Below are 13,948 nucleotides of genomic sequence, written 5' to 3'. Positions count from 1 at the left end.
AGCAATCTAGATCCTAGGCAAAGGATCCATGCACAATAGTCATATGACATAATCATTTCATATAATGAGTAGATTCAGTGCCCTGCGAAGGTTTAAAGAGGCCTAATGCAATTTTTTTCAAATGTTGTTATTTTCTGAGGAAATGTTTACTATTTAAAATGGGGTTTCATGATTTTTTGTGTATGTTTGCAAATAAATGAATGATAAATATTGTTAATATGTTTATAATTAAAGTCTAAAAATAGCATAAACTGAAATGTGTATCAACAGTCAAATTTCAGACATGAGTATGCATGCAAACACTTATAACCACAATGTAATAATATGTTAATGTATAAATGGCCCCCTATATTTTGCTTTAAAAATAAGGGGCCTGAGGCTGCTGCCTTTTTTCTACAAGGGTAAGCACGGCTCCGAGCAGATTGAACAAATCAACATCTTATCGGTAAAATGAAGGAAAAACAGAAGATTATTGATTGGCATTACTGAAGAAAAGGGTAGAAGATTAAAAAACAAACAATGTAGTTCATTTGTTGCTTTCGAGAGTTACCATTATCTCACAAGCAAATTTAATGTGTTAAATAAATTTTATCTTTTTTTTTTTTGTCAACAAATTTTATCTAATAATAGAAACAAAAACGTGATAGTAGGCAACACGGGGTCCAATTTTACAGACAAGAAAGATTGAAGGAGGAGGGGTCACTGGTCAGTAGATTTACACCAACATCAAAAGGCGGGCCAACCCAACCCAAACCGAGATAAACCAAATGTATCAAAAGACGGCTAAACCAGCTGGGCCCGCGTCACAGAATCTGACGCGTACCAGAAACGAATTCGGGTAGAGCCCATTAAGAAACAAAGCCCAAAATCACGAAAACATGCCTCTCTCTCTCTCTCTCTCTCTCATCACAGCTTAGCTCCGATTTATAAACCCTAGCTATTCCGATTAGATTGATTCAGGATTTGATCGGAAAGATCCGTTCTCTGTGCTGAGACTTAGAAACACTCATTTCAGGTGTTCTGCTCAGGAGCCCTGTATTTGGGTTTAGATTAGCAAAGCATTCATTCTTTCTTTCTGATTCGTATCATTTGCGTTTACAGAAGAGGTTTTCGCTGGAAAACAATGGCGGGTTGGCAGAGGAATCTACAGTTAATTCGTCACGTTGCGAGAAGAGTGACCAACAGTAACGTTTCTACAGCCAATTACTCTTGGAGTTTGGAATCCCCTTTCTCCAAAGGTGAATCCTTTTGCTCATTTCAATCGCCATGTGTGATTTTGTGTTTCGTTCGATGGTGATTCAGGTTACTTGCAGGGTGTCTCCTGAGACCAACCTACTCCTCAGCGCCACTGCATCATTATCTAAAGCAAGTGGTAATGCATTCTTCGCTTTCCCACTTCTTCATTTGTTTATAGGTTTGCAAATTTATGTTGCTGCAGTTCCCCATTTGAACGTTTTAGGATGTTGACATAGGGGAAGTTAAGAGTGTGCTTGTGGGATGCATTATCTTTTGGAACTATGCAACTCTAGTTAACCTTAGGAACCTCTACTTTTTTTTGGTATGGAATTGGAAGTCATGATGGGATCCTGTTCTATGCTCTCTCAGGGGATTTCGACATCAAGAAAACTGGAGGCTGGTGAAGAACCTGTGTCATCACCTTTGTCATCTCCAGCTCTATTGGGTCCTGGAAAAGAAGAAGAAGAGCAGAAGATTATCCCAAAGCGTAAGAAAGTGCAGGCTGTACTCAAGGCCATCAAGCAGGTGTGTTCGCTTTCCACATCAACTACTTGCATTTTTGGTTTTGGTATGCTTCTGAGCTCAATCTTGTGTGCTTGTTTCAGAGTCCTAAGAAGGTGAACCTAGTTGCAGCACTAGTACGTGGTATGCGTGTTGAAGATGCTCTCATGCAACTTCAGGTCACTGTTAAACGGGCTTCCCATACCGTGTACCGGGTAATCTCTCAGATCTGAGTTTGTAACAGACATCTCGTTTCTATTAGTACAAATTAAACCCATTATTGTCATCCAGGTTATCCACGCTGCCCGAGCAAATGCTTCTCATAACCATGGACTAGATCCTGACCGTCTCATCATTGGTACTGAACCCTTTGGTTTCTTCTATGTTTGCTGCATTAAGGAACGATTTGTTTTATCTAAGCCTTTGATATGTGATGCAGCGGAAGCGTTTGTTGGGAAGGGACTCTTCAAGAAGAGGATATCTATCCATGGAAAAGGAAAATGCGGGTTGATGATAAGACCCGAGTGTCGTCTAACTGTCATAGTTAGAGAGACGACTCCAGAGGAAGAAGCTGAGATTGCGAGGCTCAAAGTTCACAATTTTAAGAAGCTAACCAAGCGGGAGAGGCGGCTAAACCCGCACAAGCTCATCGAGACAACTCCAATTTGGAACCGCAGAGGCACTAAAGCCAACCATCGTTCCTCAGAGTTGGTGCCATCTCGTTAGTGTCTTTGTTCCTTGATGGTTACAAGAACGGATCAAGGTACAATGACTAGTGTCTTCTTTGCACCTTCTTGTTTGTTTTTGGTTTGACATTGTACGGGTACTTAATAGGATCGGTTTATTATTTGCATTCAATAAAGTGTTGCAAGAACGGATTAAGGTACAATAATGACTAGTAACGTTACTTTCAAATCCAAATTTTAAACAAATGAAACTTGCATCAAACAACACAAACGATGCAAACCTTAGGAACGGGAGAGAGACATCTGTCTGAAAGCCCTAAGAATCTCTAGGACTTGTTCATAAGGAGGACTTAGATCTTTGACCACATCGGTTTCGTTAATAGCAGTGAGCCAACTACAGACACCAGGAACTGTCTCGGGGTCGACGATCTTTAAACCCAAAACCTCTTCGTGTGCCTTGTAAGGGCTTAGCAAAGTGCACATCACAATGTCAACAAGGCTCATAGTCTCGTTAGTCAGAGTAGGTTTACCATTAGTATCCGAGAAAATATCCTTGAGCCCTTCTTTCTCTATGATGCTCAGCTTCTCCTTCACCTCTGTGAGAGCTTTCTCTTGCTCTTCTCCTTCGGTTTTCACCACTTTCATCACCACATCGAAAAGATGTAACTGGATGTAGCTGGCCCAAAACCGGACTTTAGATCTTTTGTAAGGGTCTTGAGGCAAAAGTTGTGGACCGTTTCTCCAAGTTTCGTCGATGTATTCAATGATAAACAAGGATTCAGAGATCGGTTTACCTTTGTGGACGAGAACCGGAACCTTCTTGTGAACCGGGTTGTGCTGGAGAAGGGCTTGGCTCTTGTTATGGAGATCTTCTTGAACGAATAGGTAAGGTATGGATTTAAGCTTGAGGGCTAACTCAACCCTTTTGCTGTAAGGACTCACGAATGTTCCATGGAGTATCACTTTGTTCTCAGTTTCGTCTTCCATCTTGTTTTTCTTTGGATCCGAGTATTGCTTCAATCATAGATTTATAGTCTATAAACCAAGTGGGAGAAAAAAAAGAGGATAAAGACAAAAGCGTTAATATATAGATCGGTCAAAGAACCTTGCCCATCAATCTCATACTTGCTTGGTTGAAATTGCTTCCTTTTTCCTTTCAATGTACATAGTTTAGAAACATTGACAAAAACAAAGTAAAACATTTTGTAAGTAGTCTTGTATAATACAGAAGAAGTATATGTGTTTCACTAATGTTTTGAGTTTTTATCTTCAATCTTTTTTTTTTGACGAGAAATCATCTCTATTTTTTGCATTAATTTTGTATGATGTGTTCATCGTTACTTTAGTTTTCACTAACGTTAAAAATAAAATATTAATGACACTGTTTGAACAGGATTCAGTCGAGTAGGTTGAAAAGTCGACTAGGTTGAAAGAACTCGGAAATGAGATGACTAAAGACGTTTTATTAGATTTAAACCAAAGGATTACAAGAACGACAGAAAAGCGAAAAAAAAACAGTTCTTAAGACTCAAAGCAACAAGATCAAAGAGATGACTAAACCCCTAGATCTAGCCGCTCAGTGTGTAAAATCTAAAAGTTCTCTTCTTGTTGCTTCCTCTTTCCCCTTTATAGGTCCCCTGTCCTTGATGCCCTAATTGCGTACCTTTTTGGGCTTTGATGCGAGAGACCGAGTATACGTGCATGGGCAAAGTTCCCTCCAAGACGGGTACTTCGGTCGGCTTAGTCGATCGACTAAAAGTACTCTAAGGTCGAGCTGACGTCTTTAGCCACCGAGCCGACCAAACTAATCCAACTTGCTGGATTAAGGCCTGTTATTTGATGGGCCTTGTGGAGGGATGTAATCCATCTCCTACAATAAGTTTCCCCCAGTTCACTTGTGAGCGACGTGGCGGTCTCAGTGAATTTGGGGGTCAGGTTTATTCGGATAGCAGGCTCTAATACAAGGGATAACCCTTCCCTTTTAGTCGTTGGTATGTGCTTTTGGTCGCATGGTGTTCTGTAGGTGTCTCTGGTCGATCCGAGTAGCGCTTATCTTGATGAGCTTACTTGCCTCTCGGTCTTTATGGTGAGATGCAGTTTACTCGGGTGATAGATTATTTTGGGTAAAACGACGGGGATCGGTTTTGTTGGTTAACCGGGGACCGGTTTAAATCGAGACCAGGAATTGATTCCGGTCTGAATATCTGATTGAAAACCGGTTTAAGCGAGAAACCGAACCGTCGCGAGTAAGTTTCTGGGCATTTAGGCGGCCTTTGAGGCCCATTTAGGCCTTCGTAGACCTAATGATTGCGCTCGGAAATCGTGCCTTCGTTTTTGCTATAAATAGGTTTCTCTCCTTTGCTTTCGTCATTCTTCTCTGCAGATTCAGGTATTCCGTTTTCTCTCCCTTCTCTCTACTTTTACTTTCTCTCTCTAGATAGGTTTTTATTCGTATAGACTCGTTGGTATCGTTCGGCGGTTGTAGTCGTCCTCTGAATTAAGAAACATGCCTCCGAGAAGTCGATTGTCGCGAGAGGAGAAGGGGAAGGACATTGCAGATTTTCCGAGTCCGACTAGAGATGCGTCAGCGGCCGGCAGCCCACTGGATGATTTCGACTTGATTCATCGCGATGCTCTTCGGGACATAGAGAACATGACTCTATCTCAGTGCCTTTTGGTCGCTGATGCCCATAGGCTAATTCGTGACGAAGGCGCGGATCGCGTTGAAGTCGGGAGCAGCGACGTGAGCGGAAGTGAGAACAGAGGGGGAGACCAAAGCGATGATGCAACTGATTCCGAACGTGATGACGCTGATGCGTCTGGTCGGTCCCCGACGCCTTTGAGGCGGGTTCGCAAGAGAGTTCGTTTCGATCAGATAGATTGTCGTTCAACTGTTTATCATCCTGGTGGGATCTTCGAGGAGCTTGCTCCGCTGCCGCCCGGACTGTTGCGCAACCCACGGGCTCAGTCGTGGGGGAATGAGTTTGGATCCTGTGCTTCTCACCATGCCGTGAGGGATCTGTTAAGGGCGAGCGGTGGTGCTGGCGTTACCTACATCATACCGTCTGCTGAGCAGTGTCCCTGGTCGCCTCCGGTTGGTTACCAGTGCGTGAATGAGTCATACTTCGGGGAGTATACGAATCTATGGTTTCCGATCCCTCGGTTGGTGACGTCTTATGCATTCTGCCGCGACATTGCCATCTCTCAACTTTTGAACGGGTCGCTGTGAATAGCCGGCATGCTGATGGTAATGGCAGTTGAGATGGACATCTCGATGAGCGTGAGGGTCTTCGAGGAACTGACTTTCACGAAGGCGGAGCCAAACGGGATCTTCTCGGTGAAAATGCGTTCGAAATACTTCTTGACCGGTCACCCAATTAAGACGCATGATTGGCAACGCGCGTACTTTTTCGTGAAATCCGATTAACATGCCTTCGAAGAGCCGCCCGGGGATGACTACCACGTTTTGTGGAACCAGCAACTCGGTAGAGACTCGTCTGTTGGAGTTTCGTTTTAGTCATTAGCTATAACCCTTCTTATCCTTGTATTTGCAGTTCATCACCCGAATATGATCGCCTACCCTGAGAAGTTCTTTGAGAGTGCTCAAGCGATCGCAACGCACAGTCATCTTCGTTGGCCAGATCTCAGTCGGAAGTGGATACGTCGCCAGCAAGCTAGGATCGCTAGAGGTAAGCCTGCTGGTTGCTTTTAGGGTCTATTAGAGGTTTGTTTTTCTTCTTTGCGATTTTCATGTTGATTTTCTGCTTCTGTAGTTGATTGGGAGTCGAGGCTTCCTTGTGTTCTCGGTCTCCGTAAGTCGCGCCTTCCTTTGTTTACTCGCAAACAACAGAAACTTCTTGACAAAGCTAGAGAAATGGATGGAGTCCCGGATCTAAGCGCCCTGTTGAAAGGGAAGTTGGAGTTGCTCTCGAAGAAATCGACTACAGTCGATCCTCAGGGACCGTCTAACTCCGGAGGTGACAGTTCTTTTGAAGGTGGTGGAACCTCCAGGGAAGGAGCCTCCAGAGAAAGGGTCCCTATTGTAGTCGATGAAGGGGTCGAAGCGGAGACTTCTGCTTCAGGTCCCAAGAAGAAGAAAAAGAGCACAAAGACTAAGGGGAGAGCGACCGACGAGGTTCCTACGAAGGGTTTGCTTCCCTCGATGCGACTTCCGAGGGTTCGAAGGCAAAAAGGAAGAAGAACAACAAGAAAAGGTCTCGTGGCGGGGCAGCTTCCCCTGTTGATAGAGATGAGGGCCCAGCAGAAGGACGAGAGGGTGCTTTAGTCGAGGCGGCGCCAGATGGTCGCCCAAAGAAGAGAACTAAGAGGTCTGTTGAGGTAGAGCCACGTCCTTCTACCTCTGACACGAACGCTGCTGATACGACTTTAGTCGACGCTGTTGGTGAGGACAGCGACACTCCTGAAAACCTGTCTGAAGAGAGGAGAAAAACCAGCTCGCGAGAAGGGGATTTTGGTGATGAGCCCGTTGCGAACGAGAGGTTTGCTCCCGACTCTTCTGCGAGAAAAAGTTGTAGACCTGAGGGTTCTCTAGCAAAGAAAAGGAGGATCGAATTCCCTGATCGCGTCGAGTTTTCTTATGACGATACAACTCCCCTAATCCTTAATCCCCTTAGATGCGAGGAACTGACGCGCCAAATTCGTGGTGGGACGAAGGAGATGCTGTAACTGGAAGATCTCTACTTCAGGGATGAATACATTGATGCTGCTTTTGCGAGAGCGCGGGTAACTGCGCTACTTTTCATTCTTTATCTCTTCGTTGATTTATTGGGTTCATCCATCTCACGTAGTCCGTGTTTATCGTTTTGCAGAGTGACGGGAGCATGAATTTCCTTGTCGAGAAGTACAACAGTGCTCTGAAGCAGACGATGATCCAGTTGGGATCTTCGGAGAAGCTTGCTCAGGCGAGGTTGAAGGCCATTGAGCGAGTAAGTGTGGAGCATACGAAGGCTAACGAGAAGGCTACGAATGAGAAGGAAATTCTTCGAGTGAAGTTCGAAGAGCTGGAGGGTAAGCTTAAATCCGCCAGGGCGGCGAAGAAAGAGCTTGCCCAAGAGAACACTCTTTTGGAGCAAGCGGCTGCGACCCTTGAGAAGGAGAAGGCTGATCTACTCGAAGAAAGGGACACTGCAGAGGAGAAATTGATTAGAGAGAGGCAACGCTTGAAGGATTCTCAGGGGTTGGAGGTTACTCGTGAGAGGGAAAGGGTTGAAGCTGCTATGGTCGAGAAGGCAAATCGCTGTTTTGGTCGCATATGCGACCATTTTACTCGCTTGGATGCCTTTGGGAAAGCGAAGAACCTGTACGGTCAAGCCTCGGGGACGAAGAAGTGCCTTGAGATGATAAAGGCCAGTGGGACGGAGATCCCACGGGAAATGATCGACGTCTTTGCTGAACAGGAGAAACTCCATGAGGTGGAGGCTACGAAGCTTTGTGTAGGTCCGCTATCTGATAGCGACCTCACTCTTTCTCCACTGGTTCTTCCTTCTCGCTTTGTCGAGGACATGTTTACAGCATCGTTTGATCCATATGGATGAAACGTAAATTTGATTTGACCGGAGACGACTTCCCAGCTCATTACCTCGCTCGAAATTACCAAGGAGTCATCAGAAGAGCCATTGGTTGACGTCACGCCAGTCCCCGCTAAGCACATCGAGGTTACAGAGGGAGGTGGTCTTGAGGAACGTCCAGAGAATGAGAACCTGGAGGAGGTCCCCGCAAAGGACAATCTCGAGACAGGTGACACTCCAGTTCGAGAGGAAGAGTCCAAGAACGTGGGCATCGAGGATCCTGTCCTCGTCTCGGATTCTTCCTCCGAAGGACGAGAAGATGAAAAGGGGGAAGATGATAGAGCCGAGGAGACGTCGCCGCCGCAGCCTGTCGAGGAAGTCCCGGCTGCTGCCGCTACTGAAAACCCAGTCAGTCCTCCTACTCTTGGGACGCGGGAGGAAGACGATCAAGATTTTGCGCCTTGACGCTTTGCTTATGTTCTTTTTCTTTGTGCTTTTTGTGTTTGTGGTCATGATAGACCCTGTTGTTGTATCAACGAGGACCTTGGTGACGTCATACTCCCCAATTCCAAGGACGACAAGAAGAGGGTCGTTGTGGGGTACGTGAATCCCCTCGGCGTCATCCAGCAAAAAAGTTATCAGAGGGTGACTTGGCGGCCTAGTCGGCCACCTCTGCGAAGTCGCGACCTGTAGACGGTAATCCTTGACGGAGCAAACAGAATTGCCGCAAGGAGGAGAACCACCCATAATGACGTTTAGCTGCTGTCTTGTTTTTACTCGCTTGGAGTTTAAGAAGGCGCGTAAATCGGTTGATACAATATTGTCATTTTTCGACGACAGAGTGTCGTTGCTTGACGTCTTAGTTTGCTTCAAACGTCTACGGAGGTCAGTGGATTTCAAACGATCGAGACAGATGCGAAGATCGCATGCACCAGCGTTGAGTTTATCTCGAAGGTCACCGTTCGGGCGCTCTTCGGGATCGGCGTCACCTGTCGAGATACACCGGGACTTCCGTGCATCCAACGTTGTTCGGAGATCATTGTGCTTGGAGCTGTTGCTATCTTCGGACTCGAACTTTCTTTTCAAAACATCTCTCAAATCTTTGAGTACAGGCGTGTCGTCATTTTTGTCGTCCGACGATAAGGTTTGTTGAGAGAGTATGACCTCAATGTGCCTGCGATTAGCTGGTTGCTCTTCGTCGGCTGAGGAGTCTCCCTCGCAGTTACCCCTCGGAGTGTCCTCCTCATCGTCTCGTTGTTGAGTCTCGCTTTGTCAACCTTTGCCTGTAGCTTTGCGTTGGACTCTCCTTTCCTTATTCTTACTTCAGCTCTTGTCGTTCTTTAGCTTAGCTTTTAGGGGTTCGAACTTAAAGTCGCCACTTGCGAGAGATGAGAGGTAGTGCGCATAGAGTGACTTGTACTCTGTCGTATCCTGCCCTTTGACGTCGTGATATTTGCAGTGCTTGGTGAGATCGACGGTTCTGAAAGGGCCTGCCGCTGAACCTGCTGTTGTCGTAGGTTGGGTCGCATAAACAGTATCGACTGGTTCGTCGGACGAATCGATCTCCCTTACCCACTTATTCCAACCTTCTCCGCAGACTACGAGAGTTGAAACCGACACGTTGTTCTCGTTGATGACATACATGTATCCGTCTTTGCGGCCGTTTTTTGTCGCTTGGGGCATGCTGGCGCGGTTCTTGTCGCGTGTTGGCATTTTTAGGCGCTGGAGCTTTAGATGCATTCATCTTGCTGAGAATTGCATTAGTATCTTCTTCCATTCAGATGAAGTTATCAGAGCGCGCGATAGCGTCTTGGAGTGACGTAGTTGAGTTTTGGTATAAGTCTTCTCGGAATTTAGAGCGAACCCACAACGTGTTCCGCAGGGCGTCGATGGCGATACTGTCTGGGATTTCAATCCTCGAGACTACGGCTTTGAATTTCTCCATGTAGTCGCGGAGGCTCTGGTCTTTGGTTTGGTTGAGGTTCCACAAGCTAGAGGCGGTAGCGCTGCGCTTTGTGAACATAATGTACATCTTGAGAAAAGCCGCTGACAAGTCACAGAAGCTTCTGATTGAGTTTTCCTCTAACTAGGAGAACCAAGTTAGGGCTTGCTCGTGGAGAGTCTCGACGAACAGTTGGCAGTAGCCTGCATCTCTTTCTTTGTCAGAGAGTCGAGCCTGTGCCATCGCGATATTGAAAGCTGTCATGTGTTCCACCGGGTCTCTGCTGGGTTTGTACTCGGGTAGGCGCAACTTCTCTATCTTTCCGAGCTGCACACTAGTCAACGCGCTAGTGAAAGGGATGCGCGAGGTTGCGGCGAGTACGCTCTCGATTTGCGGCGCCGCGCTGGTTGCCTGATGGATCTTTTTGCTCATTTGTTGGAAGCTGAGTTTGAGCTCGGCGATTTAACGTATGGTTGCGAGATCTGAGCCTACTGGAGGGGTGTCGGCGAGAAGGGTTTCATTAGGCTCCGAGTCATCTCAGACGTGGTCGCCTCCGGTTGCCGTTGCCGTTGGGTTTGTGTTGAAGAGGCGACGGCGTATTTGCTGGGAACGGCTCGTTTGGCCATCTGGAGCTGTGAGTGCCGCGACCAAAGCAGCTAGTTAGTCATTGGTCGTCTTTTGGACTTTGTCTTGATGAGCTAGTCGAGCCATGATAGAGCTCATGAAATTTGCGGTGATGGGCGGCGCGGCTTCAGGCGTAGGGGTTGGTTCTCCGCCTGGAGCGCCGAAGGTGGCGTCGTCTTGAGCCATGTAGACCTAAAACGTTACTTTAGTCAGTCTCACGGTGGGCGCCAATTGTTTGAACAGGATTCAGTCGACTAGGTTGAAAGAACTCGGAGATGTGATGACTAAAGACGTTTTATTAGATTTGAACCTCGTCAAGGCTCTTAACCTTGTGGTCGTGGGTTCGAGCCCCACGGTGGGCGCCAATTGTTTGAACAGGATTCAGTCGACTAGGTTGAAAGAACTCGGAGATAGGATGACTAAAGACGTTTTATTAGATTTGAACCAAAGGGTTACAAGAACGACAGAAAAGCGAGAAAGACAGTTCCTAAGGCTCAAAGCAACAAGATCAAAGAGATAACTAAAACTCTAGATCTAGCCGCTCAGTGTGTAAAATCTAAAAGTATTCTTCTTGTTGCTTCCTCTTTCTTTTTTATAGGTTCCTTGTCTTTGATGCACTAATTTCGTACCTCTTTGGGCTTTGATGCGAGAGGCCAAGTATACGGATCTGGGCAAAGTTTCCTCCAAACCGGGTACTTCGATCGGTTTAGTCGATCGGCTAAAAATATTCTAAGGTCGAGCTGACGTCTTTAGCCGCTGAACCGACCAAACTAATCCAACTGGCTGGATTAGGGCCTGTTATTTAATTCATCTCCTACAAACACGACTTGCCAATTGAAATAATGAAATCCACCAAAATAGCGAATTGATGAAAATCGAACGGTCATAAAACCAAATTAAAAACCAGCCATGACTAAGTTATTAGGCTTCCAAATCAAGCCGCGTGGCTCGATTTTGTCGACTCCTCTCATAGTTATGGACACGTGTCTCTAGCCCAACTTCCTTCATATCAGAGTAATCTCTTGTCCAAAAAATTACAAACAAACAAAGCAAAAAAAAGAAACAATCAAAAGTCGACGCCAAAAATGAGTTCCGGTATTGGAAATTTGGTGAAGATCATCCTTAAGAACTTCGACGGTATCGCTGGGTAAAATGAATAACTAACACATAGCGTAGCCATTTTCTCGTTTTAGTTTTCCCATTGATTTGATTCTTTTTTTTTGTTGCATGTGGTTGTGTGTGCAGACCTATTATTAGCTTGCTTTATCCCCTGTAAGTCAAATATACCTTTCTCCATCTAATTTACTCGCCTGAGAGTTTGTCAAATCTCAAAATACGTGTTTCACTTAAGTCATTACCGGTCTATACTTGAATTCAGATACGCATCAGTGAGGGCAATAGAGTCGGGAGCCCATGGAGACGACAAGCAATGGCTCACTTATTGGGCTCTTTATTCACTTATCAAACTCTTTGAGCTCACTTTCTACGGACTCATCGAATGGTAAGTTCAAAAATAGCCTAAAGAGGCATCCACATCCTTTTAAACAGTCTTAAGAACTCACTTTTGGTAGTGTGCAAGTTTCTTCTTTTATAATGGACTAATGAAAGTTTTCGAGGTTCGTGGTATAATATCAGGATCCCGATATGGCCATACGCCAAGCTAGCACTAATTTCTTGGTTGGTGTTACCGGGCTTGAGCGGCGCTGCTTATGTTTATGAGAACTATGTGCGTTCATTCCTTTTACGCCCACATAGTGTTAATATATGGTATGTGCCCGCTAAGAAGGACGAAGATGACTTACCAGCAGCTGCTGGGAAATTCACTCCGGTAAACGATTCTGGTGAGCCTACGGAAAAGCGTGCGAGCTCGGTATGACCTCTCTAAATTCTCTCGAAAACCTGGTTTGTGACCTACATGTTCGATCTCGAGAGACAGTTTAATTTGTTGATTATTGTTGATATCTTCAGGTGGATACATGAGCAGCCAAATATGTTGGTCACTCGGCCTTTAATGATACATATGTCTACTAGCTACCAAAGCTACTTCTGACCCGTTTTAGCTTAAAATCGTTGCCCACGCATTTCCTCTCTTTTTTCTCTCCGGTTATTATCGAGTTGTTGTTACCGGTTAATAAATTTTAAATATCAAAATAATGTTAAATTAAATGCAGGTTAATTTATATTTGTTATGTAACAATATCAAATCACGAAAACAGTGAACTTGACGAGGCCAGAGCCGGTCCGACAGTTTAATTTTTTTTCTTAATGCCCAGTGCTTGTGTCTTTGTTATTCACTATAAAAAAAAATTATCGTTTTAAATCATGAAGTTAGCACCTCTAATATTACTCCATTTACTTTAAAATATAATGAAAAATAAATAATAATCAAAATACAAAATCATGAAATTTTTTATAGCATTTCTAACTCTATTTCATATTTACTTTAAAATAGAATGAAAAACAAAATATAAAATCATGAAGTTTTGATTGCATCCCCAAAATATTTTATTTTTTTTGTTAAAATTCTTACTTTTGACTTTATTTTGAAATAAAATATGTAAAACACTGGATTTTTTGCTTATGGTCTAGACCGACTTTATACATACACTAATTCTGATCTGCACGGTTTGCGCGGAATTATTTATATTTATAAATCAAAATTTCATAATTTTTATTTTATAAATTTTGGTTTGCGTCTAGGTTGTATTTTTTAGTTTTCGGTTTGATTTCGGTTGGTTGTGAATTTTAGTTTTTGATTCAATAATATAATAATTGTTTAGTTATTTATGAATTTGAGTTTGGTTTGGTTTAGGTTTTGCTATTTTGGTTTTTAGTTCGGTTTTTGCAGTTATACTTTATTTCTAGTTGTGCACGGGTTATTTTTATTTCTAGCTAAATAGATGGCTATGTATTCATTTTTATGTGTCTAACTATAGTTTTGTAGTAAATATTTTGAATATATTGCTTACATTTTGACTGTATTTATTGTAAATTTATGGTGTCTTATTCATGTATTTTATTAGACATTAATATATAGTTTTTTATGTTTTTATATATAATATATTTTGTTATGAGTTATCAATACATACTAATGTATCTTTGTCTAATTTTAGTACAAAAAAATTCATAATCAGATACAATAAAGTAACACCCTTCAAATATAAATAAAAAAATGTTATAAATAATATTGTGTATGTCTATAACCAGCTCATACTAGAGAAAGAGAGTCGGCGCGGCGCCCTAGAGAGAGAGAGAGCCGGCGGTTAGAGAGAGAGAGAAAAACCATAGTTTCCTTTTCTTTATTGGTTTATGATTCATACTATTTCCATATTCTATACTTTCCATATTTGTAATCTTTCCTTTTCTTTTTTGTAATTCCCTATATATATAAAGGACACACTTTATGTTTATGAAATACATAAACATACAAA

At 43.7% G+C, this 13,948-nt stretch overlaps 3 protein-coding genes across 5 annotated transcripts; 2 read left to right on the top strand and 1 right to left on the bottom strand.

Annotated features, from left to right (window-relative positions):
* The first annotated feature begins 907 nt into the window (after positions 1–907).
* Positions 908–2,644, top strand: LOC106328163 (50S ribosomal protein L22-like). Of its 3 annotated transcripts, none has more exons than XM_013766547.1 (7): positions 908–1,015; positions 1,102–1,238; positions 1,314–1,372; positions 1,606–1,761; positions 1,842–1,952; positions 2,029–2,095; positions 2,177–2,644. In XM_013766547.1, the coding sequence occupies exons 2-7, from the start codon at positions 1,124–1,126 to the stop codon at positions 2,461–2,463; spliced, it is 795 nt and encodes a 264-aa protein (XP_013622001.1). In that variant the 5' UTR covers positions 908–1,015; positions 1,102–1,123; the 3' UTR covers positions 2,464–2,644. The 3 variants fall into 3 exon arrangements, 2 of the variants coding, with proteins under 2 accessions (XP_013622001.1, XP_013622002.1); XR_001267573.1 differs by having other exon boundaries at positions 912–1,015; positions 1,102–1,184; positions 1,303–1,372; positions 2,177–2,486; XM_013766548.1 differs by lacking the exon at positions 908–1,015 and having other exon boundaries at positions 1,034–1,238.
* LOC106328164 (glutathione S-transferase U9) lies at positions 2,560–3,474 on the bottom strand. The gene has a single exon (XM_013766549.1). It carries the CDS (start codon positions 3,408–3,410, stop codon positions 2,706–2,708), a length of 705 nt encoding a protein of 234 aa, XP_013622003.1. The 5' UTR covers positions 3,411–3,474; the 3' UTR covers positions 2,560–2,705.
* Positions 3,475–11,544: 8,070 nt separating this feature from the next.
* Positions 11,545–12,682, top strand: LOC106333944 (HVA22-like protein b). The gene is made up of 5 exons (XM_013772324.1): positions 11,545–11,664; positions 11,763–11,789; positions 11,896–12,018; positions 12,153–12,387; positions 12,486–12,682. Exons 1-5 carry the CDS (start codon positions 11,603–11,605, stop codon positions 12,495–12,497), a joined length of 459 nt encoding a protein of 152 aa, XP_013627778.1. The 5' UTR covers positions 11,545–11,602; the 3' UTR covers positions 12,498–12,682.
* Positions 12,683–13,948: the final 1,266 nt, after the last annotated feature.

This window comes from Brassica oleracea, chromosome C3 (assembly GCF_000695525.1).
Source record: "Brassica oleracea var. oleracea cultivar TO1000 chromosome C3, BOL, whole genome shotgun sequence".
NCBI classification, from domain to species: Eukaryota; Viridiplantae; Streptophyta; class Magnoliopsida; order Brassicales; family Brassicaceae; genus Brassica; species Brassica oleracea.
Note: the sequence above shows the minus strand (reverse complement) of the source record. Positions and strands in the feature narration are given on the sequence as shown.